The sequence below is a fragment of the Melanerpes formicivorus genome, unplaced genomic scaffold (genome assembly GCF_026170545.1).
Source record: "Melanerpes formicivorus ecotype bairdi unplaced genomic scaffold, bMelFor1.0.p_v2 SCAF_10, whole genome shotgun sequence".
In the NCBI taxonomy this organism is placed as follows: Eukaryota; Metazoa; Chordata; class Aves; order Piciformes; family Picidae; genus Melanerpes; species Melanerpes formicivorus.
This window is the reverse complement of record NW_027142362.1, coordinates 14,579,379-14,607,286: the sequence shown is the minus strand read 5'-3', so window position 1 is coordinate 14,607,286 and position 27,908 is coordinate 14,579,379. Positions and strand designations below refer to the sequence as shown.

Sequence of the window (27,908 nt, the reverse complement as noted above, 5' to 3'; positions counted from 1 at the left end):
TTAAGTTGTTCTTGCACTCTACTTTGGTGTTACTGAAAAAACCTTTCTCATTATCCCATATCCCTTCCATCCCCATCTTCCCACACCATGCAAGGGAGCAACTTACTTCAAAACAATCAGATTAAGCAATTTTGAACTGTTGGTTTATGTTAACCTGAACATGAAAGGAAAGACTCAGGAACTGGTCTAGTCAGCTCAATCAATGTATCTTGCTGGGTGTGTTTGTAGAGTTAAGAGCAGCGCAGTGATTCAGGAATCAGGTCTTCATTAACTTGAAAAATCCATTAAGTTTCACATACAAAAAAAGTTTATGATATGAAGAAATACCTACTTTATAGGGTTACCCTTGGCATGCAACAAACATTGAAGACTCACATTGTGAACTATAGATATTAGATAGGAGTTGCTGAATATTTGTTAAGAAAATATAGTTGAACTCATAATATTTAGGAGTATGAGAAACTGAACTGAGTCTAAATGAAGGCCACTAATTCAAATATTACAACTACAACAGGTAGGAAACTCTTGAAGCTGTGATAATTAGCATTTCTTTTCACTAGCTCAGAAATAATTTTCAGGTCAATAGATGGACAGGTGAGATACAGCAGCTTAACTGTGTAATGAAATAATAGTGGAAGAATCATAAAGATCTCATAAGGATTTAGGGAATCATTTATTTTGAGGAGCTTATCGGTTTTACTGGGTTTCATATTAGGTAATACGAATCATACTAATCTTAGGGACCTAGGCTCCAAATTTTATGTCCCTGAAGTTGCAAATACTTTGCAAAAACTGTACTCAGGAAAATAACATTTGATTGGTTTTAAAGTAAAAACAAAAATAAAATATTAATCAGAATTCTATCTCTTATGTTCATTTGAGTCCTGTGGTTCTACTGTAGTTATTCCACAGCCAAGGTGACTGTAAACATCTGTTAAGTATTTCGAGGTTAAATGAACAAAAAGCAAAAGTGCCAAGTAAACACTCAAAACTGGAAAAAAAATACTGTATTGTGACAGTATCTAACTTAAAAGTTCTCAGGCCCTTGTAAATTATTTCCTGCTTTGCCAGACTACTTGAAACATGAAGTGAGGAACAGACCTCATTTAAGAGATTTGAAGGACTGCATGTAATGCTGTGTTTAAGAAATATTAAGTAGAATTAAGCTTGCCAAATTATGCTTCTTCAGTTTCAGTATTAGCAACTGTTCCTGGTAGTTTGCAACAAAATGCAAATTCATAATTTCCTGATACTCATTTTGTTCCTTCTACACAATAAACAGATGGAAAGAGGTTAACACATGTACTGCTTATTAGACAGACTGATGTTTGACCATGCTGCATGCATTCATTTAAAAAGATACACTAAATGAACATAGAAATTTTGGCCTGAACTCCTGCTCAGGTACCTACACTAATTTTCGTGTGGCTGCTCAAGGATTAGTGTTCAACATGGGTAAAGTGATGAGTCGCTGTCCCTGGAGGTGTTCAAGAGGAGATTGGACATGGCACTTGGTGCCATGGTCTAGGCATGGGGGCTGCGTTGATAGGTTGGACTCGATGATCCTCGAGGTCCTTTCCAACCTAAGTTATACTGTGATACTGTGAAAACATGGACTGAAAGAACAATTTCATTGTTGAATTTACCCTGGAAATCACCCTTCTTTTTCCAGAATACCATGACAGATGCTACAATCCTCTTGGAGGATGTACAAAAGATGAAAGACAAAGGAGAAATAGCACAGGCATATATTGGACTGAAGGAAACAAACAGGTACAATTTCTCTTTCTTTAACATATCATCAGTTGGAGCCTGCTGTGACACACACTGTGTGTATCACATGCAGTAAATTTCATCCATGTAAGTCTTGATACTTAGGAAAAAACTTATAGCTGGGGATATAAATTGATTTGATTAGTAAAATTGGGGTATGTAATATTTGAAAGGATTAGGAAGCAATGTGGAAATGCAAAAATCAAGCTTCTTGAATTTACATCTTCACAGCCTTTAATTTCTGCATTGCTCAGATTTGGTGCCATTCCCCATGCTGGTTTGTAACCTTTTGTCTAGTAGTGGTCACTATAATCTGCCATAATACATTTATTGTAACAGCATGAAATGCTGTAACCAGTTGGGCTAACACCAAGAAGATAATTTCCTCATTAAGAAGCAATATGTATAAACGAGAAGTAATTTTCTAAGGTTTTCAGACCAGCTTTTGGTTTTCTTTTATAGTAACTGTAACTTAGTGTGTAATGTCCTTAATATGTCATCTCATCACCATCACATATCTCTTGTATTTTTTTTAAACACTTTTTTTGAAAGGCAATCTCCCCAGGACTATCATATGCTGAATGAGGACGGAGAACTTTGGCTGGTTTATGAAGGGTTAAAACAAGCCAACAGGTTACCTGACTTCTCAGAATGTTTTTTTTTCCTCTTCATATGCATCTTCCTTTCTAGCTGACTGTGCCCCTTGCTATGGGTTTGCTTTAGCTACAGTATGGCTTTAACAGTTAGAAACAAATTCATCACTTAGTATTCAAATTAAAGAGTTTTGTCAAACTTAGCCCTCAAACCTTTCTACTTGTCAAGTTTTATCATTTAAAAAGTTAAGATGGCACAACAACTAGCACATAATTCATAAGAATACTTGCACAAAAGTAGATTAAAATACCAGAAGCTCCCCAACTGGAAAAGATTTGTAGCCATGTGTTATTTGTCTCCCTTTATATTGGGTATCAAAATGAATGCACCCTACAGGCTTTCAGCCTAAAATACAATTGTTTTAGTAATTAAAAGGTTATTCTTTGAGTAGCTTCAGCATACTCTTAACGTGCACCTAAGTTATGAGGCTTACACTTCTTGTTGTGGCTCAAGTTCTGTAAATTGAACATTATTCTCCCACATCTTTTTGTGCCAGATTCAAAATGTAAGTCACTAGGCAACCAACCAACAGAAGTAATCTTCAGGCCATTGTGGCACTGTTCAAGCCTCAGTGCAATTGCTGCAATCTCTGGAAAGGCTGCATGCTGGTCACATAACAGGCAACATCTGCCATGTTAGGAAAGGCGGTGCTGGCTCTATGTGTACACCTAGGCCCCATGTCAACACGTGTCCCAGACTCCCAGAATGGCTCCTAGTCCAGCACTAGCAGCTAATTCAATAGATTCCCAGTGCTGCTCGTAGTATACACATTTGGCAGCAGTAACTTCAGAAGGAGGTATTTTGCAATGAATGCTACTAACTGAAGTCTTTCCTTTTCTTGTGCTAACAAATTCTATACCTAACACTGTTTTGTAACTCTGCAAAGAGCTAACTTAGAGCAAGTGTTATACAGAGCAGGATGTGAGTGTTTGCTCTGCACCTCTTGTTTCTGGTCCTAGCACCTTAAAGACAAGGAGCTTTCTATTAAATGACAGAGCAATGCAGGTAAATGACTGTTTGCCCTTGCGTGCTTGATCAGTCTGGTTACTAATAAATGTGTCTACCTTATGCATATTTAAACCCTGAAAGATTGTCTAATTAAACACTAGTAGTCACTAGTAATGTAATTTCCTGTGTGTGTATGTATTAAGTCATGAGTCAGAGCACTCGGACAGTGTCTTGCAAGCAGGAGTAGATCTCCACAGCACTGCTCAGCAGGAGGCCGGTGCTTGTTACTCCAATTTCACATGAGAAGAGTTTGGGACGTGATGTGCTCAAGGGATTAGAGTGAGTCAGTTGTCAGGATAAAATAGAACTCCTGGATCCCAGGCCTGAGCTTGGTTCTGTTGCTAACCTTTCCTGCACTAATGACACCCCCCTGCAAAGTGTTGGTTTTAATGTAAAAAGAAAGATTATTTATGTGCATTTGCAATTAAATGGTTTCTGAGTGAGCAGAGCTAACTCTGAACAGAGCTAACTTTGTTAACATTGCAGAGTCCTAGCTTAAGTGAACACAGTGTCTTCTTCATCTTGCAGTTTGTTTGATTTCATTAGAAGTAAAACCTCTTCAAAGCCCCTTTAAAAACAGTGACAATCTCTGAAGACAGCATTACATTTGTTGCTGCATGTTTGCAGTGGCACCATACACAGTATGCGCTCAATCACAAAGGAAATGCAAAGGAGTGTCACAATTAGTTTCTCTCCACTTTTTGATCATGCAAACTTAATTTAATTAGTAGGCATACTGAAGGGTTTAAAGAGTACTCTGCCTTTTTCATTTTCCTTTGCAAGCCATGGCTAATTGTTCCTGAGCAGCAGCTAAAGCTTTATACTCCCTTGGAGAATTGGGGATGTAACTTTCTAAGCGTGTTCACACAGCTGTTGCTCAACTTCTTTAGGCTGCTGGAGTCTCAGCTTCAGTCACAGAGGAAGAGCCACGAGAATGAACTGGAATCACTGCGAGGTGAGATCCAAAGTCTGAAGGAAGAAAACAATCGCCAGCAGCAGCTTCTGGCACAGAATCTGCAGCTGCCTCCAGAGGCCCGCATTGAAGCCAGCCTACAGCATGAGATCACCAGACTGACCAATGAGAACTTGGTAAGGAAAATGATGCTGCAGGAGCAGGCATGGGGACTAAGAGTGCCTGTTAAGTTCTTACCAGTTTTCAGATGGCAGTCTCCTGCAAAAAAACATGGTGCCATGATTTAGTTGATTAGATAGTGTTGGATGTTAGGTTGGACTCAATGATCTCAAAGGTCACCTCCAACCTGGTTAATTCTATTCTATTTCATAAGTGCAGTTCTTCTTTTGTAGGTAAGCTAGTGAGAGAGAGAGAGACTTCAGATTGCTGATGAAGTAATAATGTCTCAGGGAGTTTGGTCAAAGTTTGTGGCATGAGGAAAGCTTGTGGATCCCAGCTGTTGAGCTTAATCACTATATAGAAAGTTGATATCCAGGGAAATCATAAAAAATGTTGGTGCCAAGTAGTGTTGTTTCTTCTGAAATATATTAGTTTCTTTATTTCGTTGAAAAACTCTGATGTAGTTCTTCAACTATTTAATGTCACTCCTCTTCCCGATTCCCTCCTCCCAGTCGGAAGCAACACAGATAATCCACTGTGCTATGAGCTCCAGCTATTCACTATGTTTTGGAGAAATAAGTAGTACCAGAAAAAGAAACTTGGTTAGAAGCACTTAGCTAGTAATAGGAAGGAAATTCTGGGTAAAACTCCTTGCCTTTCCCTGCAAAGGAGTATATTCCTCATGTGCAGTCCTCACCTTTCCCCACAAAGGAGTATACTCCTCATGTGCAGTCCTCACCTTTCCCCACAAAGGAGTATATTCCTCATGTGCAGGGCAGTTAATTCATGGGGAAATTTTTCAAAGAGGCTGCTGTTGGAATATCATTGGCTTATCAGTGTGTGTTGGTTGAGGGAATCATGCTACTTCAGGACAAAAAATCCTAGCTTATTGCTATCATTGCTTCCTCTAAACAAGCCAAGAGGTAGTCTTTCCTCCTGTATGTCACAGAAGTTGGTATTGTCAGGCTCTTGTCTTAGTGCCAATGGTTTTGAGGAAAGCATCAGATAATTCAGCTAACAGATATTTGATAACTGATTGAAAATATGTTTGCCTCGGCAGCAGCTGCCTTCCACTAACAAGGGTAAATGGCGGAGTTTCCTCTGACAGCTCCCTCCTGCTGCTTAGTCATATGTTACAATTTAGCCTTTTTTTCCCCCCCAGAGACCTACTCATCACATTCCACATTCCCATGACAACACAGTCATGTAATTACATCCCAGAGAAGTTCTCTTTATTTTCAACCACAGCAAATGTGATTTTACTTGTTAAATACAGACTCATTCCTTAGTATTTCACTTCTGGTATTTGACTATTTCAAGTCCACTCCAAGCTGGGTATATGTTTCTTGTCCGCTCCTAGCCTTACAGTGGAAATAATTTACAGGCATGCCAGATGTGATATTAGAACTGCAGTACTCACTGCAATTCCATCTTGATTAGCATGAGACCAGTGTCCTGACCAGAATCTCACAAAGGTGATATTCCAGGCTTTCACAGTATTAGTTACTGTCCATTTTTAAAAGATCTGACTGTCCTGCAACTCATCTACACCAGCTGCTCTCTTGGAGAGGCTGTCGTGAACACCATGACTAAGGACTAGGCTACCTAGAGATTGGAGCTTTTTGGTCTTGTTTTAATCTAATCTAATTTAATTTATATAGTGCTTACTGGAGTTTCAAAGGGAAGGGGAAAAACAATTGTGTACCTATTTTTACAGTATTATGAGAAGTTGTATGCAGATGATCCCAAGAAGTATCAATCGTACCGGATTTCACTTTACAAACGGATGATTGTATGTAGATCACGTGAACCCTGCTTCTCTGTTGTCTTGGTTGCTTTCTCTGGAGCACTAATTGAAAAGCAGGCTGCCTCTTTCTCCCTTTCAAAGGATATCCCTTCAGAGAGCTACATGATGCCAATGACTTCCCTCACTGCTTTGTTTTGTTATTCTTAGTGTCCTCTGTGTAATCTGTGTCTCTTCCTGATGCACAGTTTTGTTACTAATATGGCTTGCACTGTAAGCAAAGCATTTCTTTTTGAATATTGCTTAATAAGGTACATGATGTAAATAAGGCTCTATTTTCAGAACCACTCATTGCTTTAAAACTTTGATATGTGTAAATTCAGTCCAGCAAAATAGAGGCCTGGTCATATAGCTGCCTGTCAAGGTGGATAATGCCTGCAATCCAGTCATAGCCTGCATTTGTTCATAGATCTTTTTTCAGTCCTAACATCTGGACTGAATAAATCCGTCAGAATCAAACTACATAACCTTTTTAACATTTTTTTCAAGAATGCAAAATATGAAGGGTAAAATTTGAAATAATATTTCCATAATAATTAAAGAGAGCACCATATGTAAGCTTGAAAGAGTATCATTGATAAGATGTGAAAATTGTTCCATTTATTTACAGGAATCATAGAAAGAACCTCAAATACTTGTTGTTCAGGAATCATACCCCTTCACTGATACATTTGAAACAGTCTGTTGGACTTAGATATATAATTTTTGTAATTAATTTTGGGAGAAATTGTTATATCTGACAAGAAATGTATTGTCCCAGGTTGAGGCAGATCCTCCCTTGCCTCCCACCAGGGGCAGGAAAAAAAAATGAGACTCAGACAAACGGATTGCAGAAGTGATGGAAAGTTTAAATGGAAAAGCAGTGAGTGTTTTACAGAAGCTACAAGCACGGTGACAAAAGAGATTCCAAAGCATACAGAGTCCCTCACAGCACACCCAAAAGCCCCCCAGCACTCCCCTTCTCCCTACCTGAGGGTACACCCAGAACCCCCAGGGCTCTTTCTTCCTGCCCCCCACTGTTAGGCTAATCTCAGCTGGTGAGATCTGGGATTGCCCTTCCCTCTTCTCCTCCTGGCATTAGGCCTAGCCAGGCCAAGAGGCCTTGAGATAACTCCCCTTCCATTACCAGATAGGGAGCATCTCCCATGGGAGCAGCAAGGGAAGAAAGGGGAAGTGCGAGACCTTGCTGATAGATTTATAGGGAGCAGGACATTATGGGCATGAAATACGCAGCTTCCTGTGTCCACCAACTGGGCTGGACCCCCAGGGTACCAGAGGTGCATCCCGTGTGGCAGGAGCAAGAGGCACCCAGCCCACACTACCACATGTATTGTGTTTTTAAGAGGATTTCTTTTGCAAAATTGAATGCTACTTTGAATGTCAACAACAGCCTTGATTCTGTACTTTCAACAGGCCTAATATCTTACTGCTCAAATATTTTATATTGGATTGTAAACTCTTTTCTACAGGGTTAAGAACAATTTGTTCCTAATTCTTAAGTTGTTGCCCATGCTGTGCTAAAAAATCTTGTTTCCCAGATGATGCTTTTGATGCAAGGAGCTCCTGGTCCCTTACATTCTCACCAGTACCATGAAGAGTCTTGCTTATGAAAGAGCATTTTTCTTTTAAACCGCTTTCAGACCTTTAACCTTGAATGACTTTCATGTGTTTTGAGCTTGAGGTTTTTGCTTCCTTTAGAAAGACTTCTCCTTTTTTAATTACATGATTACTTTATGAATGTAGTACCATAGGTCACAGAATTACTCCAAGATAGATTTCTGGGGAGAAAAATTCAGGTTTATTGCAAGTGTAGGACTGTCAGGTGCTAGTTGTTTTTCAGGTATAGAATAAAAAGGTGTAAGACACTAGTTTCAGTGTAAGGAAATGTGCTGACAGCAAGAAATAGGGAAGTGGCAGAGCATTGCAAGAAGTGTATGCTTGGATCTTTGATTTTGGTAAATTTGAGTGCAAGTTATGGTCTTTCTGCAGAGGTCTCTCTTGTCATCTTATGAAATGGATAGGTCTGAATAAGGAGTCAGTCCTGAAGGCATGAATAAATGATGCAGAAATATAGGCTGGCTGTTAAATAACAAAGAAAATTATTTCTGTGAGGCATTTGAAAGAGCAGGGAGGAAGCATTAGGGAGATGTGTTTGTAGCAAAATGTCTTCTGCCACAAGCACCGACCTAGCTCTGCGTGTCTGCAGAATATACCTGCCTAAGAGCTTTGTCTTTGTTGTGCTGCACACAATTTAATAACATTTGCAATATTTGTCTTGTGTTATAGGCAGCGTACCAGCTTGCAAAACTCAGCCAGAGGATGGCACCACTGTACAGCTTTCCTCACCGCCTTGTAATTCTAACAGCACTGATTTTGTCTCTGTCACACATTATGGGATCTTTCTCATAACTTAATTGTTGTCTCATTTTAATTTACAGGATTTAATGGAACAGCTTGAAAAGCAGGACAAGACTGTTCGCAAGCTAAAGAAACAGTTGAAAGTACTTACTAAGAGGATTGGTGAACTTGAAGGTATTTTTGTATTTTGAGAGAAAGAATTTCTGTGATTCCACTGTCATCATATCCACCAGTTTTAGCAGTTGGGAAGGCATGAAGTCTTCAGTAACATTAGCCTTTGTTAAGTGATTGCAGAAACAGGAGGTACACTCAGAGCTCAGTGTGTTCCTTTTATAAGCCATATTTTGAAGTGATGAGTAAAGGAGTTGATGTTTCTCTGAAGGTAGAAACCATGCGAACATAAAGGAATCTTACTTGTGCTGTTTCTGTATTCAAAGACAGTATCTGCTTTTGTCAAGACACAAACAATACTAAATATGAACCATGCAGAAGTAACTTAGCCAGGTTTCCTTTGAATCTGAATCTCTCTCTCACTGGAGCAAAAAAATGTCTCTGACAACAGAGACTGTCTCTGCTTGACTTTTCCTTTTGGAGCTGCTGGCCAGACTTGAATATGATTATACTGAGATACAGACTGAGTGAATTTTATTCTTATGAGCATTAGTGTGAGTTGCCTTAGAGCTTTAGAACTGGTGAGACTGAGAGCTTATCATGTCTCTGCATAAATAAAGTAATTTTAATGGCTGAAAGCAATTAATAATCTTATAAAATTTAAGTATGAATTTGTTTTCTAAATAATCCTGGTCCCAACCTTTCAGAGGCATTTTACTGTCGTCTGCTTTTTGCAGAAACAAGCTTACAGCTTAGTCAGTTGTTTTATTGGATGCTAAGACTGAAAGCAGTGATTGTGTAGTCTTCATTGGTACCAGGAATAGTGATACCAAGTTAAACCTGGGTTAACAGGAGTATATTATCCTTTAGTTGATGGGAGCTCTCCTTGAGCTTCACTTTGCTTTTCTGCATTCTCTTTCCCACTGGACAGGTGCACACACTTAGCACACATACAGGATATGCAGGAGTTTGTAACTGCATGCAACAAGAAAGGCTGTCAGAGGAGGGTGTAGCTTCCATGGGAAGAAGCTGAATTCTGCTTTTCAAAAACAAACATGCAGCCTAATTGAGTGGAGTGTAGATGTTGAGTAGGATACTGTGAGGCATTGTATGTAACAGGGTGGATGTTTTGTACATCCTTCTGAGAGATTATTCAAACTACGTTTGCATGTAAAACGCCTTTCATTATCGTTTGGTTACCACTGTGGACAAGATCACAATAGTATCCATACCCAATACCAAGTGGGAAAGTGTTTCTGAAAATTTAGTTTTGTCCATGTCTATTAACTAATGAACTTAGAAAAGTGGAGTATGTTCCACTAGGATGGAGTTAACGTTCTTCATAGCAGCTTGTACGATGCCCTGTGATTTGTGGCTGAAACAGTGTTGGTCACACCCTGGTGTGTGGCTGTTGCTGAACAGAGCATATGTGAGGGCTTTATCTTTTGTCCCTCTCTGCTACCTCAGTAAGCTGGGGGTAGGAGGTCATATGGGCACAGAGCCAAGGCAGCTGACCCAAACTAACCAAGGGAATAGTCCATATTCCATACCACCTAAAAAAATATTCTGCCATTTTGCAGAACAATTAACAGTGACCTTTCCAGCATGAGTCTGGGATTAAGTGATTAATAACTATCACTTTGCCTTTGTCCTTTCATGTGACAAAATCTAGGAAATCAGCAGTAAATTTGTATTATTGGATGCTATTCACATGCTTCCATTCTTCTTCAGAGGAAGAATGCCACTCCAAGATACATTTATCAACATCATTTTGTTTAACAGGATTTTTGTTGTTAAGTGCTACCTTGAACCAAAAAAACCCCACATTTCTCTATGCTGGAGTTCTTCCTTAGAAATGTAATTTCCTTTGCTATGCATTGGGTTTCACTGGAAACATAGAATTTCTTTTCATTTTCCATCTGAAGAGGGCCAGATGGAGAACATATCACCTGGACAAATCATCGATGAACCTATTCGTCCAGTTAACATTCCACGGAAAGAAAAAGACTTCCAAGGGATGTTGGAATATAAGAAGGAGGATGAGCAAAAACTGGTCAAGAATCTTATTTTAGGTAAGCATCTTTATCATTTATGGCCTCCTCTGCTCCCAAACATGCTGAAAAATGAATGATAAGAACACAGAATCGGCATTATGAAATTAATTGCTTATTTTGGTTTGGGCAATGTTCAGCTTATCTAAAATTCTGAAATGTCTGCTTTCCTGGTAAGTATAGTACACACTAAGGTGTCTGCACATTTTTTAGCAGATAGTTATGGGGGTTCTATTCTGTTTTGATATTTTACCAGGGAAGTGGCTATTCTTAGTTTTGTTCTTAGTTTTCACTGGCCATATTAATATAGATGTATATGTACTATTAACCGGGGGAATCGCCGCTACCTCGTATCAAATTCTCCAGTTACTTTACACTTAAAAAACAATGTGTGTTTGTTTTCCCCAAGAGCTGAAACCACGTGGGGTAGCTGTCAACCTGATTCCAGGACTACCAGCGTATATTTTGTTCATGTGCGTACGCCATGCGGATTACCTTAACGATGACCAAAAAGTGCGGTCGTTGCTGACGTCCACGATCAACGGCATCAAAAAAGTGTTGAAGGTTAGTTAGCCTGCTGGGTTTAGACAAATGTTAATTTAAATCTCCCTTTTGATTTTATGGTAGAGGAGTGAAGAAAAGGCTTTCAGTTAATTTAATCTGGATTTCTGATGAGTAAACTCCTTCCACTGAAGTCACAAAAAGCTTGTCTTCACAAGCAAGGGATTACATTCATAGCATTTTATCCATATAATAGCATAGATTTGCCAGAATGCATAATGGAAGTATTTCATTTGCAGTTTTGGTTTACAGATTTCCTTATTTACTTCACCTCCAGATCAGGTTGATGGTAATACGTTATTGCCTAAAGTCTTTGCAATGAAGGCCCCTCAATTTAAGAAGGGCATTGAGCCTCTTGAACGTGTCCAGAAAAGGGCAATGAGGCTGGTGAGATGCCTTGAGCACAAGCCCTACGAGGAGCGGCTGAGGAAGCTGGGATTGTTTAGCCTGGAGAAGAGGAGGCTCAGGGGAGACCTTACTGCTGTCTACAACTACCTGAAGGGTGGTTGTAGGCAGGAGGGGGCTGGTCTCTTCTCCCAGGCAAGCAGCACCAGAACAAGAGGACACAGTCTCAAGCTGCACCAGGGGAAGTTTAGGCTTGAGGTGAGGAGAAAGTTCTTCAGAGAGAGAGTTGTTAGCCATTGGAATGGACTGCTCAGGGAGGTGGTGGAGTCCCCGTCCCTGGAGGTGTTCAAGAGGGGATTGGATGTAGCACTTGAAGCCATGGTTTAGTAGTCATGAGGTGTTGGGTGACAGGTTGGACTTGATCTTTGAGGTCTTTTCCAACCTTATTAATTCTATGATGCTATGACTTGTCAAGGAAAGTTTAGGCCAGGAGCATCTTGAAGGCACTAACAAAGCATAAATATGCTTTATGCTGCATGGAGTTATTTGGTTTTTAAACAAGACAGATGTGCTCAAAAGACAAGCATTTAATGAAGCCTACATGTTTTGCAAAAAATGTTTATTGTACAATCCTGCCGGAGGTTAGATATTCATAGAAAATGTTGGACATTTTCAAGTGAATGCAGTGCATGCTACAGAGCTCTGAAAATTTTGATTACTCAGCATGTGCTAATATACATGTGCCATTTGGTGAAGAGGGTTTGTTGTTTTGTTTTCCATATCAGGCTGCCAAAATGGTTATGATGTAAGTGCCATTCATCAAATCCAAATTGTTCTCTGCTCCTTCTGCTGGCTCTGCATCATTCCCATCCTCCCTTCACAAGCCGTTGTGCCACAGAATGGCTGTTTGGGGAATGCAGTCACATTGCACCGTCATTTCTGCACAGAGCAGTTAGGATGGGTCTGTAAAACACAGAAAGACCTTATCTGTGGAGGAAATCATATTCTGAAAGCTCTTGAAAAACACTAGAGAAAACAAGAAGGGCATGTAATGGTGTTTTGCCCAGACCTGAACTCATCTAATACATTACTGAAATACACAAAGTTTCACAAAGCATCAGAATCTGAGTAGCTACAAGAAGATTTAAAGTGTTTAATTGTTTATCTAACAATTTATTGTTTTATTCTTCCTACTAGTCTGTTGAAATGTGTTTATTTTTAATCTTCAGAAAAGAGGTGAAGACTTTGAAACAGTGTCCTTCTGGCTATCTAACACCTGCCGATTTTTGCACTGCTTGAAGCAATACAGTGGAGAAGAGGTAAGCAGTGCTTCTACTCAGTGGTTTCTTTTGCCCTGCAATAGTAGTATTGAGTGCTACTGTCTAAAAAATTCCTGAAATACCTCAAAATCTAGTCAAAGTCTTTTAAAATGTATACAGTTTTTGGAATAATGGTGATAACATCAGGGGAAAGAACAGGGAGATTTGAACCCAATTCTCTTTATTGCAGGCTGGGGGCCCAGAGGCTAGATAACACTGTGCTCCCAAAAGTGCCAGCTCAGATTTAAGTAGAAGAATCTGGCTACTACCACTATGTTTTTAGGAGTGATTCACTGCAGTTCTATGAAAAAGGCCATGTTCAGCCCTTTAACCATAGTAGGGCATAACCTATCATTAGCCTCAATCAGAAGTTCAAATTTTGAGGGGCTGTAGCTATTATTACGGAAGTATTGTCCTTTTTGTCATGAAAAAAATACAAATACTGAGTTTGTGTAATATTTCTCTATTCCACTGAAGCAATCATTTCTCTTATTTCATGAATTCAGGGCTTTATGAAGCATAACACACCTCGGCAAAACGAACACTGCCTCACCAATTTTGATTTAGCGGAATACAGACAAGTACTGAGTGACTTGGCTATTCAGATCTACCAACAGCTTGTCCGAGTGTTGGAAAACATTCTGCAACCAATGATTGGTAAGGCCAGGCTGAATTCCTTAAACTTCACACTCTACAACCAAAACGCTAGGCAGGTTGGATTAGAGGGGAAGCCAAGCAGTGGCTGGTTCTTCTGGCAATGACAGAATAAATTGATACATCTCAGTCATGCTTGTCATAAATCATGAATTTATATCAAGAAACTGTTAGGACAGTCTGGTATTTTATCACCCTGTTTCTTGGGAAATATCCCATGGAAATTAGTAGTGAAATAGCTAGCAGTAGTGAGCTGACATTCAGAGAGATTGTTTTCATTAATATGACTTCTGATTTTTCTTGTCAGAAAGTACTCTTACAGAGATTTTCATTATGCTTTTGGACCACAACACTTAGAAGAACAGAAGAGCTCTTGGTTTGCTGACTCTGCTACTCATATGACCATGGGAGGGGGAAAAAAAAATATTTTACTGGGCTAGAGTTAGACTTTCCTTTCAAGCACAAGTGCTCAATCTTTGTAAAAACCCTGTATAGTGTATTTTGCAGAAATAGCAGGACACACAGTTGTTGGAAATCATGTTGTGGCCAGCAGAAAGCCCAGCCTGTGCTTTCTCTGTTAATGTTTTGTTGTCTTTCTCAATATGCTCGTGCATCAGCAGGTTTCAGCTGTTACCTTAACATTGTCAATCACATGCAGTTTCAGGAATGCTGGAGCATGAGACTATCCAAGGTGTCTCAGGGGTGAAGCCAACAGGGCTGCGGAAGAGAACGTCCAGCATTGCTGATGAAGGAACCTACACTTTGGACTCCATCATTCGGCAGCTGAACTCCTTCCATTCAGTGATGTGTCAGCATGGGATGGATCCAGAGCTGATCAAACAGGTCGTCAAACAGATGTTCTACATCATCGGGGCTGTCACACTCAATAATCTTCTTCTGCGCAAGGACATGTGCTCATGGAGCAAAGGAATGCAGATAAGGTGGGAGAGCTCATGTCATACTTCTCTTGAATGTGCTGCTGGAAATCTTAGTGAACTCTTGGTACGGCTGATCATACTAGCAGATACCTTTTGAGCATTTATTTTTCCACACACACAGTTGCAGATGCTGGAAGTATTTGTGTGGTAGAAGAAAAACAAAAGTATTTCATAATTAAGCAAGAGTCAGAACTGTAGATGCTTCCTTAGCTTTAGAGAAGAATAGCAGCCGTGCCTGCTGTTTTTTGTATACCTGTAGCACACTGGATACCTGCTGTGTTCATCCAGATTGTAGTTTGTTGCATCTTACAGTAAAGCCATTTTATTCTGTTCCTGCATTTGCCATCAGTTGTCCAAATGTGTTCTACTGGCATATGCCAGGAAATTAGCCAGGGCCTTCCAGTCCCTTACGTAACAATGGAAAGCCTCCCTATATTTGCATGGACAAAATCTCTTTTGCTTTTCTTCTATATTCATCACATTCCTACAATTAATAGTAACAGAAGCATATGAGAAAAACTAGGTAATGGAAGTCTTTGGTCATAGTTTCTAATGGTTTTGAAAAACAAAATTTCCTGCCTTAAATAGGAGAAATGAGTGTGAAAGAAAAACATTTAAGGACAAAGAAGAAACACTGGCAAGGAGAAATTGCATGTCCTTTTGATTTAGCCATAATCACATGATAATGTACTGATTCTCTTACCTCTTTGTACAGATACAATGTGAGTCAACTGGAAGAATGGCTTCGTGATAAAAATCTGATGAATAGTGGGGCTAAAGAAACACTTGAACCCCTTATCCAGGCTGCACAGTTGTTGCAAGTGAAAAAGAAAACAGATGAAGATGCAGAAGCCATTTGTTCAATGTGCAATGCGCTGACTACTGCCCAGGTAAGCAAGCAAACTGTCATTGCCTGTTCTGCTGTCATTTTTGATCAATTCTCTGCTCTGATGGTGTTTGATTTGCCTGCCTGCACTGCTTTCACACAGATTTCTTCCTTTGTTTTGCATTTGTGCAACTAAAACAGATTAAGTTGGAGGAGTCAAAAAAGGACCAGACCTTTTTGAGGTCTGATGTTCAAGATAAGTTTTGAAGAAAAGGGAAGAAGCTCAGTAGGTTGTGCAGTGTGTAGTACTGTGCATAGCCTCTCTGTGAAAATCCTTGGAGAAAACTCTTCACTCAAAGACATCTCTGTACTCGAGACTGCTCTGCCTAGTGTACTAGGAAATTATCTTTCTGCCATCAGAGTTAGTATCCAGTTAATTGACAGTTCACACAGAGCTGTTGTCTCAGAGTCTGCAAAAACGTGTTGAGTTACTGTATCCCCTGTATTCCCTTCAGAAGGCTGAACCAAGTGTCTCTCAGGAAGCAGATAATGACTTCTATTTGTGAAAACTTAGATCTTGTACAGAGAAGTTCCACTATTTTTTTTTAAACCATGCTTCAGAACACATGTTCTGAAGGAGGCAATCACATAACATAGCATGAAGCAGGTGATAGAATTCTGTATGAATCAGTAAAGCAAAAAAAAACAACCCAAAAACTTGTAAAGAATTTTATTACTAAAATAACTGAATTAAAAAGTATATTATGATTATTACTAACCATGGATGCATCTGTTGATTCATCAGTAAAGTGAACCTAAAAATGTTTGTTCGTCTTCACAGATTGTAAAAGTTCTGAATTTGTATACTCCAGTCAACGAGTTTGAAGAGAGAGTCTTGGTGTCATTTATACGTACAATACAGGTATGGCTGCATCTTTTAATCAAAAATCCTCTGACTGTTTCTAAGAAACTTGAGTGATGAGCCAAAATAGTTTGTGTCCTGAAATATGTTCTGAAATCTGCTGTCAGTGAGGCTTTTTAGCTGTCATTTTTCAGCTATGTTGAAAAGGGGAGGTCTGCCCTAAAACTTTAAGCAATTACAATGTATTGCCTCCAGACTTGCATGAAAATGTTAGTTGCCCTGTCAGATTTTTGAAAGGTGACAGATTTTTGTGCTTACACATCTTTGTGTATGTAAACATCTGTGTACACTCACATGTGTCTATAAGCACAGATGAAACACTACCTCTTTGTGAGATTGTTATTATCCATGCCAAATGCTAATGTAACCGCTTTCTTACTTTTGCAGATGCGTCTCCGAGACAGGAAGGACTCTCCTCAGTTGCTCATGGATGCTAAACACATCTTTCCTGTTACTTTCCCATTTAATCCATCCTCTCTAGCTTTAGAAACCATTCAGATCCCAGCCAGCTTAGGCCTGGGCTTCATATCACGTGTCTGATCTCAAGGATGTACCATCAGTGTTAAATGGAGAATCAGTTGCCTGGTGTCTTTACCCAATAAAACACAGTAATCCACTGAAAACATGTTTTCTGAACAAACAGTCTCAAAATGCCCAAATGTGTAGTAAAAGTAGCTGGAAAACTGCTTAACAGCACCACAGATTGAACGCTAATAGAAAGGTGTACATTTGTGTTCAGTCTTTACATTTATCATAGTATCATAGAATCAGTCAGGGTTGGAAGGGACCACAAGGATCATCTAGTTCCAACCCCCCTGCCATGGGTAGGGACACCCCACACTAAATCAGGCTGGCCAGAGCCTCACCCAGCCTGGACTTAAACACCTCCAGGGACAGGGCCTCAACCACCTCCCTGGACAACCCATTCCAGGGCTTACCACTCTCATTTATGAGGACATCACTGATTCATAGATTTCCAGCATATGGAAATCAAGCTTGGAGAACAATGGTGTCTTCAGCAGTCTAGAGACATTTTTAGATCTTTAGTAACATATTTAAATAGTGTAAATTAAACTCCATATGTAATCTTCTCATAGGCAGGGACCAACAGGGACAGTCACAGCCCTGAACATGGAGGACTTGAAAGTAAGGCATTTTGTAGTAGAATACACAGTCACTGGGGAGCCTGTTACATTTAATTTGTAAAAACTGGAATGGAGAAACACAAACTGGCAATATAGAAAATGATTTCTTAAACCACTTCCTTATTTATGTCAGTTTGACGTAAATTCTAGTGATAGGTCTTATAGCTCACTATATGCTATAACTTAGGTGTTCATTTGTTAGTACTGTGGTTTACCGAGCATACTAAATTGCTGCTGCATATTGTGTTCTTTCAGATGTATGACAGTATCATGCTAAGCACTAAAAATAAGATACTTCATTTTTTGTTGTCAACCTTATTTATAGTCTGATGCAGTCTGTTATTTTAACTGGATTTTTGCAAACGGTATCAAATAACACCTGTAGAGGACAATGATAACTAAGCACAAGTAGCACACTGGTAATCACACGTTTAGTTGTTCTTAAAAGTAGTTAACTACAAACACAGCATCTTGAAGAAAATTAACAGAGGTCACTAATGATTTTAGTATTTATTTAGATTTCCTCCTTTGTTTAGAACCCCGAGATCACAGTGTGTATTTTGAGTATAATCACTTTTGGTTTGTGGCCACTTAGAACAAAAGAAAAAGTAAAAAAATACTCTTTCAAACTGGAATTTGAGAGGAAAACCTTTACTAAAACATCTCTGCAGTAGACCAAGGCTCTCTCTTTTTGGACAGTTGACTTACAAGAATGTTAAGTAGGGTTTGACTGTGATGCTGTCATTTGACTATGATTCATGCTGATTTAATGGTTGGAGATCCAGAGTACATGATGAGAAACTGAGTTATTTTGGATATTGCACATCTTACTGGAAAGATGATTCTCTCACGCGCATCTGGGATCTGCTATTTAGAACTCACATTTCACAATGTGCAACGTTAAGAGCAGACGCCTCGCTTAAAGCTCCAGTTCTGAACTTTAAAACAGGTAGTTTGTGGTGTATGGCACAAATATACATGCAAAAAAACAATAGCCACACACATTGCTCAATTGCATCGTGCAATATTTTTTATGTATTATAATAATTAGCAACTTAGCATTAACATAATTTTCTTTTTCAATATGAGATATAATCTAGAGGTACATCATTAGACTATTTGGTACTAATTTGCCTGCAAAGGCACAGAAAATTGTTGCTGTTAAGCAGGCTGAAACATTTCAGTTCTGTTTTACTTGAGAGGTAGACATGCTGTTTGTGTGGCTGTTAAAATCAGTAGTAAAGACAACCTGAACTTTGTCAGTATCATTTTAAGATGCCCATGTCATCTTATTTTCAAACGTGTATGCCCCTTGTTACGTTTGATGGATCATGTCAGTACTCCTGAGAACTTTCATACTACATTGAATAAATGTTTTGAATGGTCTTTGCTAAGTTGTTTAGCTTCTCCTGCGTGTGGCATACCAAACACTTTATTTTTACTTGATTTCTGAAACTATGGCTACTGCCAAGTGGCTCCAAGAAGGTACCATGTAGTTTTCAGACTGTTAGGGGGTACTGTACTTGTGAGAATGTAACCAGTAACAAGGTCAGGAAAGAAAGTATGTGAGAACATGCTAACCTACATTTTTTTTTTCTCCTATTGAAAACCAAACAATTGGCATGTTCATACTGTTGAACATACTGTATGAACATACAGTATGTTCATACTGTAGATCAGGAAATGTATCCACTACTTCAGCGTTAGCGTGTTTAAAATGTATGGCTACATGTATTTTTGTTTATTTGTTAAGTTTGTTTACCTGTAAAAAGCCTTCTTGTATCTCGTTTCCTTAAAGAAAGTAGTGTTTAGTAATTTATAGGTATTGCCCTTAAACTCAGTGGTTTGACTGGTATTACTTTTATATCTCATTAAAAGTATATGCTGCTTGACCTGTTTTAAAGGAAAATATTTTTCCGTTGGAATAGATGTGTAGTCGGTAATTCATCTAACGTTTTACACGGCAGTATTTTACATGCACTTTTCAGAAGTAAAATTTTAGTGTCAATGTATAATATATCTTTCACCTTAGGACTAATTATCTCTTTAACCATGGACCATCATGCAGAATTACTTTAACACCTTCTTTTCTTTTTTTTCCCCCTCCCTTAAATCATGGTTGCACTCTTTTAATGTGGACATATCTTTTTTTTTGTATTTTAATTTATTATCTGTTGCTATGGTAGATTTTATCAGATGCTGGAAAAATACTTGTCAGTGACCCCCCCCTCAGAAATATATACAGTTGTTCTAGAGATTTTGCACAATAATTACCTCATTCAGTTTGGCATATTCTTATTCCAGTGATCATTTTTATTCTGATGTTTAGGTCGCCGTCTTCTATCCAAATGATGAAAAATTGCTTCTCAGACTGCAGCCTGGGATGAAACATCGAAGTGCTTAAGTCTGTTAAATGCAATTAATCTACTCTATCACAGGAAAAAGAAATAAAATAAGATCAACCTCAGTGTTGAAAGGTGGATTGATATCCACCAGCATTGGTTCCCAATTTGGAAACACCAGCATTTGCAGTCTGAAGGTCTGTGTAATTTGTGATTTGAGCTGAACACATTTCAAATGCCATACAAAAACGATGAGTGAACACTTGGGTTTTTAAGATGCTGATACTTCATGTGATAAATAAAAGCCTTTAAACATAGGTTTTCACTCGATGCCACTACAGTACATAGATGAAAACCAAAACTTTGTCAGAATGACCTGAGCTCTGATCTGTTGTAGTGTCTGTTGTTGTACTTAGTAAATGTATGCATCATAAAAACTGTAGCCTAATAGCTATCACTGGAAAATGTCCAAATAAAAATGCAACTGTAAGGTTTGCTTTGGATTTTTTGGTTGATTGGTTGGTTGTTCTTAAGATGCATGCTGGCATAGTCCCCAGACAATCACACGGGTTCCCACTACCTTCATGGGTGGTTTAGTGCTGACTGCCAAGGGAGTTGGTTAAAATCTGAGGACTGTATAAATACACACCCAGATACCAGCAGTGTGCCCACAAAATGTGGTGCCTATTTGGAAATACTTTGTTCAACATAACCCACTTCTATTAGGATATTTTGTTACCAAATATTAAATGTTACTGAAATAAGATTTGTGCTTAGCTAAAACATTGTTTTCTCTGTCATGCCAACTCTGTGGTATCCGGCAGGCAGGGCGGGCTGGAACTCTGCTTATTCAAATCTTCTTCCTCATAAAGCATATTTAAATATAATGCCTATTAGTGCCCTAAGCCTATTAAATACTTTCTGATATCCCTTTTCTTTTTCTAAGCTGGTTAGAGCATTCCTTCCTGGTGTCTTAGAGGAAGGTGATTAATATTTGTTGTTTTTCCCTGCTCCGTCAGGAATGGCACCCCTCGTGATGCCGCAGGCAGCTAGTGTGGCCATTATTCCTTATCCCTAAAGACGCAGCCAAGGTGCCAGCTTTGCCAGTATGGTAACTGGGACTGCTCCTCATCTCCACTACACTTATTTACCTGTCAAAGTTAGCAGTCAGCGTGCAAGCTGTCCACATGGAAAGCCCCACACAGTGGCGAATGCTTTAAACTGGGTGCCGCGGGTCACTGAGGCGAGCCTAGCGCCTTCGCCGTGCCAGCAGCGGGGAACCGCCTCCCTCCACCACGGTGAAGGGCAGTGCCCGGGTGGGACAGGCCCGGGATCCGGGCCGGGCCACCTCCCCACGCCTCGGGGGCGGACCGCGGCGCCTCGGACACCTGCTCCTTGCGGAACCTGTCGCACCACGTCTCTCCCCTTGGGCCACACGGACTAGCCGTCGCTCTGACCCCATGGCGCTGGCCGAGCTCTACACCCAGGTGAGCGGGGCGGGGGCACCTCCGGGAGCAGGCGACCGTCACGGTGGGGGCGGGCCTGAGGGGAAGTGAGGCCGCCTTCTCCCGGGCCCGCCGAGGGGTCCACGCCGCCCCGGGATGGGGAGGCGAAGGGCGGGGGGGATCGGGCCCGGCGCGTAACGCCCGGCTCTCCGCAGCGGGCTCGTGCTCTCGGTGCGCTGTGCGGGCTGCGGCGGCGGCGCCTCAGGACGCTGAGGCGCTGGTACTCCTGACACGGTTTGCTGGTTCGGACCTGGGACAGGAGGGAAGGTGTCCCCTCTGCGCAAGGGCGCTTCGCCTGCAGCCATAGCTGAGCTAGAGCACACCAGAGGAGCTATAAAATCCTAGGGCAGCATGGGAAGATACTTCTTTCTGAAAGAAATACTTGTTGAGTCTTTTGGGCTTCAGGTGCAGGTTTCTGGTATGTGCTGGCCAGCGATTAGGCAGTTCTAAAGTTTAACAGCAGTTCCCTGTCTACTTAATTAGGGTGCACGGGCCCTTTTTACACAACTGTTGAATATGCTTGGCCCAACTTGGCACTAGAACAAAGATTCTTCCTCCATAGTGCAGCTGCTGTATTTTTTGCTCAAATTTTCCCACTTTTCCTGTAGTCACCAGAATGTCGTGACATGTCACTTGTTTGCTTAGCTATGAATAACAAAAATAGCACGATTGTATTACAGATTTGTATGCTTGTATCTCTTTAATTGCAAAACCAGCTGCTATAATGAACTCTTACTTAGCCTGGTGCTGCAGAATTTGTTCATTTGTTGTGCTGGTACCGCATTCTGGGCAGCTGAAAGAACAAATGGGGGCTTTTAAATCGGGAAGAATGTTGGTCAGGTGAAGGGGAGGAAAGAGCGTGGGTGTAACTTGATACGAAAATGAGCACTCTCTGTTTACTTGTAAGGCAGGGTTGGGAGAAAGTGAACTTCAGTAGGCTGGATACGTTTGCCAATGGAGGCTCCTGGAACTGCAGTAGACCTTTTCTGAAGAATCAGTACTTTGATCGCCTGCATTTTCCTTCCTTTATTTAGTCTGTCACTTAGTACAGCTCAAGTTCTTACGTGGGAACACACTATATGCCTCGAGGCTATTTAGTGGTGATACTCTTAACTTGGAAGAACAGCAATTAGAGAATTCGGTTTAACAGCTCTGGATAGATAATTTTTATATGCCAAGAAATCAACATAGTGTAGGAATGATACAAAAGTCAATTTATACTCAGATATAGGTGGAAAAGGCAAAATTAAAACTGGTTTTGTTTAGTCATGTCTATCATTTGCTATTTAAATAGATACTTGTGAAGCTAGGCTTTCTCCCTTGGTTAGATAGATGAAAACATTGTCATCAGCATGGTTTAGTGGTGTTTAGAAAAGGTCTTTGTGGGTTTGCATACTGCACAAAAAAAATGCCATCACACTGAAAGTGTCAGCAAAAAAATATCATGAAAACATCTCTGAGGTTTCAACTAGTGTTCATCACCTGACATGCATGCCAGGTTGGTGTATGGGTGACCAGAAAGATCAGCCTTCATCCTTAGAGATACTGAAAACTCAGCTGGAGAGGACACTGAGCAACCCAGGCTAAGCTGCAGAATGTCTCTGTGAAAGTCCCTCTTACCCTAAATTTTTTGGGCTTGACCCTTAAGGGTTAGAGTTGAAAAAGCTACTGCTGAGGTACAATGTGGTTTGTAGGGACCCACCGTTTGTAGTGTGATCAGTGAGGTTCTCAGGGTGGGGACTCTGATGTTCTGAGGATCTGCTGGAGCTTCCAAGTCTTCCTTCAAATTAGAGAGGGGGAAAAGTCATTTGTGTAAAAACCAGCAGCTGCAACACCAGAATGAGGAGGTGTGTGAGTCTCCAAGGTATGTGAGTATGCTAACACTTCATGAAATCCTTGCCTAATGTTAATTTTTCAAGTAAGCAGCTGCAGCAGTTCTCATGGGTTTATTTAAACAGTCTATTTAAACTAACCAGAGCATAGCTAGAATATAGAATAGGATAGAGGAATTAAAGGAAGGTTTCTGGGTATCAAAACAGAAAGATGTTGGAAGATGATTATATGCCATGGCTGCTTGTGACAGTAGGTGTTGCGTGGTTGTGTGTTCTTCAGTGTTACTTTAGCACATACTAGAGGAGGGGTGGCCCATAAGAAACTCACTACTAGCATGCACTGATGATTTTCAGGCTTTTTTCTTCTATCACTGTCCTTCCTCCTGTTCACCTGAATGTTGCCTTTGATGTACTTTTCATTTCCACCTGAGATGCACACTATACAGTATAAAAATATTTTGCACCAAGGTTTAAGGAAGATGGTGACATATCAGAAGTGGTCTCAAACTGCAAATCCCTGAATGAAAAATTATTTCAGTGAATGAAGAAATTTCTGGCTTGCTGAAGTTGCCAGTCGTGTTGTGTCCTATTGAGGAATGCTGTTTCCTATAGCTTCTAGGGCAGAGCATTTAAAAATGTTGCTAATGCTTTGGCATTTTAACTTTGGCATAGGAGAAGAAGATGGCTTGAATAGTGTAACTTGTATTCAAACATTAATGCTTCAGAAGGCAGGAGCTAATTCTGTCTTGGTTCTTCAAATATCTAAAAAAGATTGTAAATCATCTGCTTCCATTGCAAAGAAATACTTCTAGAAAGGACAATTTCTTCTTAAGGTAGAACTGAAGTACCTTGTTGGGACTGAGCTCAGCTAAGGCAACTCTTGCCTTATGAAGAGAGAAACCTGCCAGTATGAAGTTTGCCTAGAACAGGGGAAGATGTCTGGAGATTGCATTTCACTCCCATTAAAACAAAGCTAACTGTGCAGAGTCCTTTTTGTGTGTACATCTGTGCCTGTGGCAAAATGCTTTCTAAGTTCATTATCCTATACTTGAATTTGGGGAGTGATTGTCTAAATTCTAGTAAACAAGATGCTCTCTCTAGTATTTGCTCATTTGAAATCTTCTAGAAATCAGGGCTCTGCCTTAAGTGTATTTCATTCTCTTTGTTCGGTGTTAGAGGGTTTGAAGAGCCTGGCAACAGTCTGGCCCTTGTTCACATTTCTGCATGCTGGAGACTACACTAAACAGGAGCAGAACAGGCATTTCTGAGATTAATGAGTCTACCCCTCTTCACTTTTTCTTCTTCTTATTTTATCACTTTTTTTTCTTCTTTTTTTTTTTCTTTTTTTTTTTTTTCCTTTTTTCCCTTCTTTTTTTTTCCTTCTTTTTTTTTCCTTTTTTTCTTCTCTTTTTCTTCTTTTTTTTCTTTTTTTTTCTTCTTTTTTATCTTTTTTTCTTCTTTTTTTTTCCTTTTTTTTTTTTCCTTTTTTTCTTTTTTCTTGTTTCCTATTTTTCTTTTTTCTTCTTTTTTTTTTCTTCTTTTCCTTCTTCTTCCTTGCTCTTTCTTCTTCTTTTCCTTCTTCTTTCTTCTTCTTCTTCTTTCTTCTTCTTCTTTCTTCTTCTTTCTTCTTCTTCTTTCTTCTTCTTCTTCTTTCTTCTTCTTCTTCTTCTTCTTTCTTCTTCTTTCTTCTTCTTCTTTCTTCTTCTTCTTTCTTCTTCTTTCTTCTTCTTCTTTCTTCTTCTTCTGTCTTCTCCTTCTTTCTTCTTCTTCGTCTTTCTTCTTTCTCCTTCTTCTTTCTCCTTCTTCTTTCTCCTTCTTCTTTCTCCTTCTTCTTTCTCCTTCTTCTTTCTCCTTCTTCTTTCTCCTTCTTCTTTCTCCTTCTTCTTTCTCCTTCTTCTTTCTCCTTCTTCTTTCTCCTTCTTCTTTCTCCTTCTTCTTTCTCCTTCTTCTTTCTCCTTCTTCTTTCTCCTTCTTCTTTCTCCTTCTTCTTTCTCCTTCTTCTTTCTCCTTCTTCTTTCTCCTTCTTCTTTCTCCTTCTTCTTTCTCCTTCTTCTTTCTCCTTCTTCTTTCTCCTTCTTCTTTCTCCTTCTTCTTTCTCCTTCTTCTTTCTCCTTCTTCTTTCTCCTTCTTCTTTCTCCTTCTTCTTTCTCCTTCTTCTTTCTCCTTCTTCTTTCTCCTTCTTCTTTCTCCTTCTTCTTTCTCCTTCTTCTTTCTCCTTCTTCTTTCTCCTTCTTCTTTCTCCTTCTTCTTTCTCCTTCTTCTTTCTCCTTCTTCTTTCTCCTTCTTCTTTCTTCTTCTTCTTTCTTCTTCTTCTTTCTTCTTCTTCTTTCTTCTCCTTCTTTCTTCTTCTTCTTTCTTCTCCTTCTTTCTTCTTTTTTTCATGCAGAATAACCAAAACACAAGAATGTAGCATGCTGTATAAAAGTCCTGGCATCCAGTTCAGCTTTTAGGTTGTGCTTGACATTTGAAAACTGGGAGGTTTATGCTAGTCTGGTGTTATGGTACTAGCTAAGCTAACTATTCTTTTGGTTTTCTGTTGTAGTACAATCGGGTTTGGATCCCTGATAAAGAAGAAGTTTGGAAGTCTGCAGAAATCACAAAAAACTACAAAGCTGGAGACCGTTTTCTCCTTGTGCAATTAGAAGATGGAACTGTAAGGAGATAAAGCCTCATTTACTGCAGAGTTTGCTGAGATACCTTTATGCAGAAACACGAGTCCCCACTATGGGATCTAAATGACTTGACTGTATTTTCTTTTATGTTAACCCTGCAGTGACCAGCATTGTATTGAAATTTGTACAGTAAACAACTGTCATCTAAAAATATGAAGAGTGCAGTTCTAAAATGTGTATAACATCAGTTTAGAACAGTTACCTTGAAGAACACTTTAGTGTTGAAACAAGCTCTTGAAACTCAAGCTGAAGCACATCTCAAGTGCAAGGCAGGCATAGTTTTTGCTCACAGAGCTAGCTGTTGCTTTTATTGCTTCCCCTCAAGTTGCTGCTTTATGTGAGATCTGTTAACATTAGTATCTAAATTCTTTACAGATTCAGTACTTTGAAAACTATTTCCATGTTTCTGCATTCCTAGTCTGTAAAGACAATTGTTAAATGTATGGTTAAATGGATTTGCTCCAGGAATTGGAAATGAGTTTTAAACTGTGTAATGGAAACTGAGGGGTTGTGAATAAGGAGACTTTTGAGGCTGGCTTAAGTTCTGACCAGGTGTTTTGTTCAGTTCTAGCTGGTCTACCTTTTTCATCAATATCCCCTAAGTTTGGTGGGATCTATAAAACGGATGGAATACAAGATCAGACAGGGCTCCACCAACCCTGTAACTTTGCGTAAAGGTAGAAGAACAATTTGTGCTTATGCAGATATGATGCATTTAATGATATTTCAAGTAATTTTTGTGGACAGGAACTGAAATATCCTGTTGATCCAGCTGCTTTGCCACCCCTGCGAAATCCTGACATCCTTGTTGGTGAAAATGACCTCACTGCACTTAGTTATCTCCATGACCCAGCTGTTCTGCACAATCTGAAAGTTCGTTTTGTGGAGTCAAAGCTTATCTACACCTATAGCGGTAAGCAAAGTACAATGCAAGGTTTAAAAACAATGTTAGAACATTAAAATCTTGGATTAGTTTCCTGTGAGCAGTGTTTTATGTCATTCAAGTTACAGAATCACAGAATGTTAGGAGCTAGAAGGGCCCTCGAAAGATCATCTAGTCCAAACCCCCTGCCAGTGCAGGATCACCTACCAGATCACACAGGAACGCATCCAGGCAGGTTGTGAGTGTCTCCACAGAGGGAGACTCTGCAAACCTGTTCCAGTGTTTCATCACCCTCACAGGGAAAAATTTTTTCTCCTGTTTCCATGGAACTTCTTATGCCTCAGCTTTCACCCATTGCCCCTTGTCATGTCATCGGGCATCACTGAGAAGAACCTGACTCCATCCTCTTGGCACTCACCCTTTATATATTTATAAACCAATGTTCAGCCTACCATCAACCAGCACCCCCAGGTCCCTCTCTGGAGAGCAGCCAGGCAGAGAGGGACCTGGGGGTGCTGGTTGATGATAGGCTGAACATGAGCCTGCAGTGTGCCCAGGCAGCCAAGAGGGCCAATGGCATCCTGGCCTGCATCAGGAACAGTGTGGCCAGCAGGAGCCGGGAGGTCATTCTGCCCCTGTATACTGCACTGGTTAGGCCACACCTCGAGTACTGTGTCCAGTTCTGGGCCCCTCAGTTTAGGAAGGAGGTTGACTTGCTGGAACGAGTCCAGAGAAGAGCAACAAAGTTGGTGAGGGGTTTGGAACACAAGCCCTATGAGGAGAGGCTGAGGGAGCTGGGGTTGCTCAGCCTGGAGAAGAGGAGACTCAGGGGTGACCTTATCACTCTCTACAACTACCTGAAGGGAGGTTGTAGACAGGCGGATGATGGTCTCTTCTCCCAGGCACCCAGTACCAGAACAAGAGGACACAGTCTCAGGCTGTGCCAGGGGAGGTTCAGGTTGGATGTTAGGAAGAAGTTCTACACAGAAAGAGTGATTGCCCATTGGAATGGGCTGCCCGGGGAGGTGGTGGAGTCGCCGTCATTGAAGGTGTTCAGAAGGAGACTTGATGGGGTGCTTGGTGCCATGGGTTAGCTGTTTGGGTGGGTTGGATTGGTTGATGGGTTGGACACG

The 27,908-nt window shown here is 40.2% G+C and overlaps 2 protein-coding genes across 8 annotated transcripts in view; both read left to right on the top strand.

Moving 5' to 3' along the window:
* The window catches only part of MYO5A (myosin VA), a 105,400-nt gene extending 85,014 nt beyond the window's left edge, over positions 1–20,386 (top strand). For 3 of the 7 annotated variants that reach the window (XM_068143859.1, XM_068143860.1, XM_068143852.1), the window contains exons 29-41: positions 1,673–1,773; positions 2,326–2,406; positions 4,326–4,524; positions 6,225–6,299; positions 8,750–8,843; positions 10,706–10,852; positions 11,241–11,395; positions 12,967–13,056; positions 13,563–13,713; positions 14,369–14,651; positions 15,364–15,538; positions 16,316–16,396; positions 16,784–20,386. In XM_068143859.1, coding sequence (XP_067999960.1) covers positions 1,673–1,773; positions 2,326–2,406; positions 4,326–4,524; positions 6,225–6,299; positions 8,750–8,843; positions 10,706–10,852; positions 11,241–11,395; positions 12,967–13,056; positions 13,563–13,713; positions 14,369–14,651; positions 15,364–15,538; positions 16,316–16,396; positions 16,784–16,936 — 1,785 coding nt within the window. In that variant the 3' untranslated portion in view covers positions 16,937–20,386. The remainder of the gene's footprint in view (positions 1–1,672; positions 1,774–2,325; positions 2,407–4,325; positions 4,525–6,224; positions 6,300–8,749; positions 8,844–10,705; positions 10,853–11,240; positions 11,396–12,966; positions 13,057–13,562; positions 13,714–14,368; positions 14,652–15,363; positions 15,539–16,315; positions 16,397–16,783) is intronic. The other 4 variants (XM_068143854.1, XM_068143853.1, XM_068143856.1 and 1 more) reach the window with 2 other exon arrangements.
* A 900-nt stretch (positions 20,387–21,286) lies between these two features.
* Positions 21,287–27,908, top strand: part of MYO5C (myosin VC) — a 45,022-nt gene continuing 38,400 nt past the window's right edge. The window contains exons 1-3 of the mRNA XM_068143851.1: positions 21,287–21,370; positions 25,763–25,873; positions 26,640–26,805. Coding sequence (XP_067999952.1) covers positions 21,344–21,370; positions 25,763–25,873; positions 26,640–26,805 — 304 coding nt within the window. The 5' untranslated portion in view covers positions 21,287–21,343. The remainder of the gene's footprint in view (positions 21,371–25,762; positions 25,874–26,639; positions 26,806–27,908) is intronic.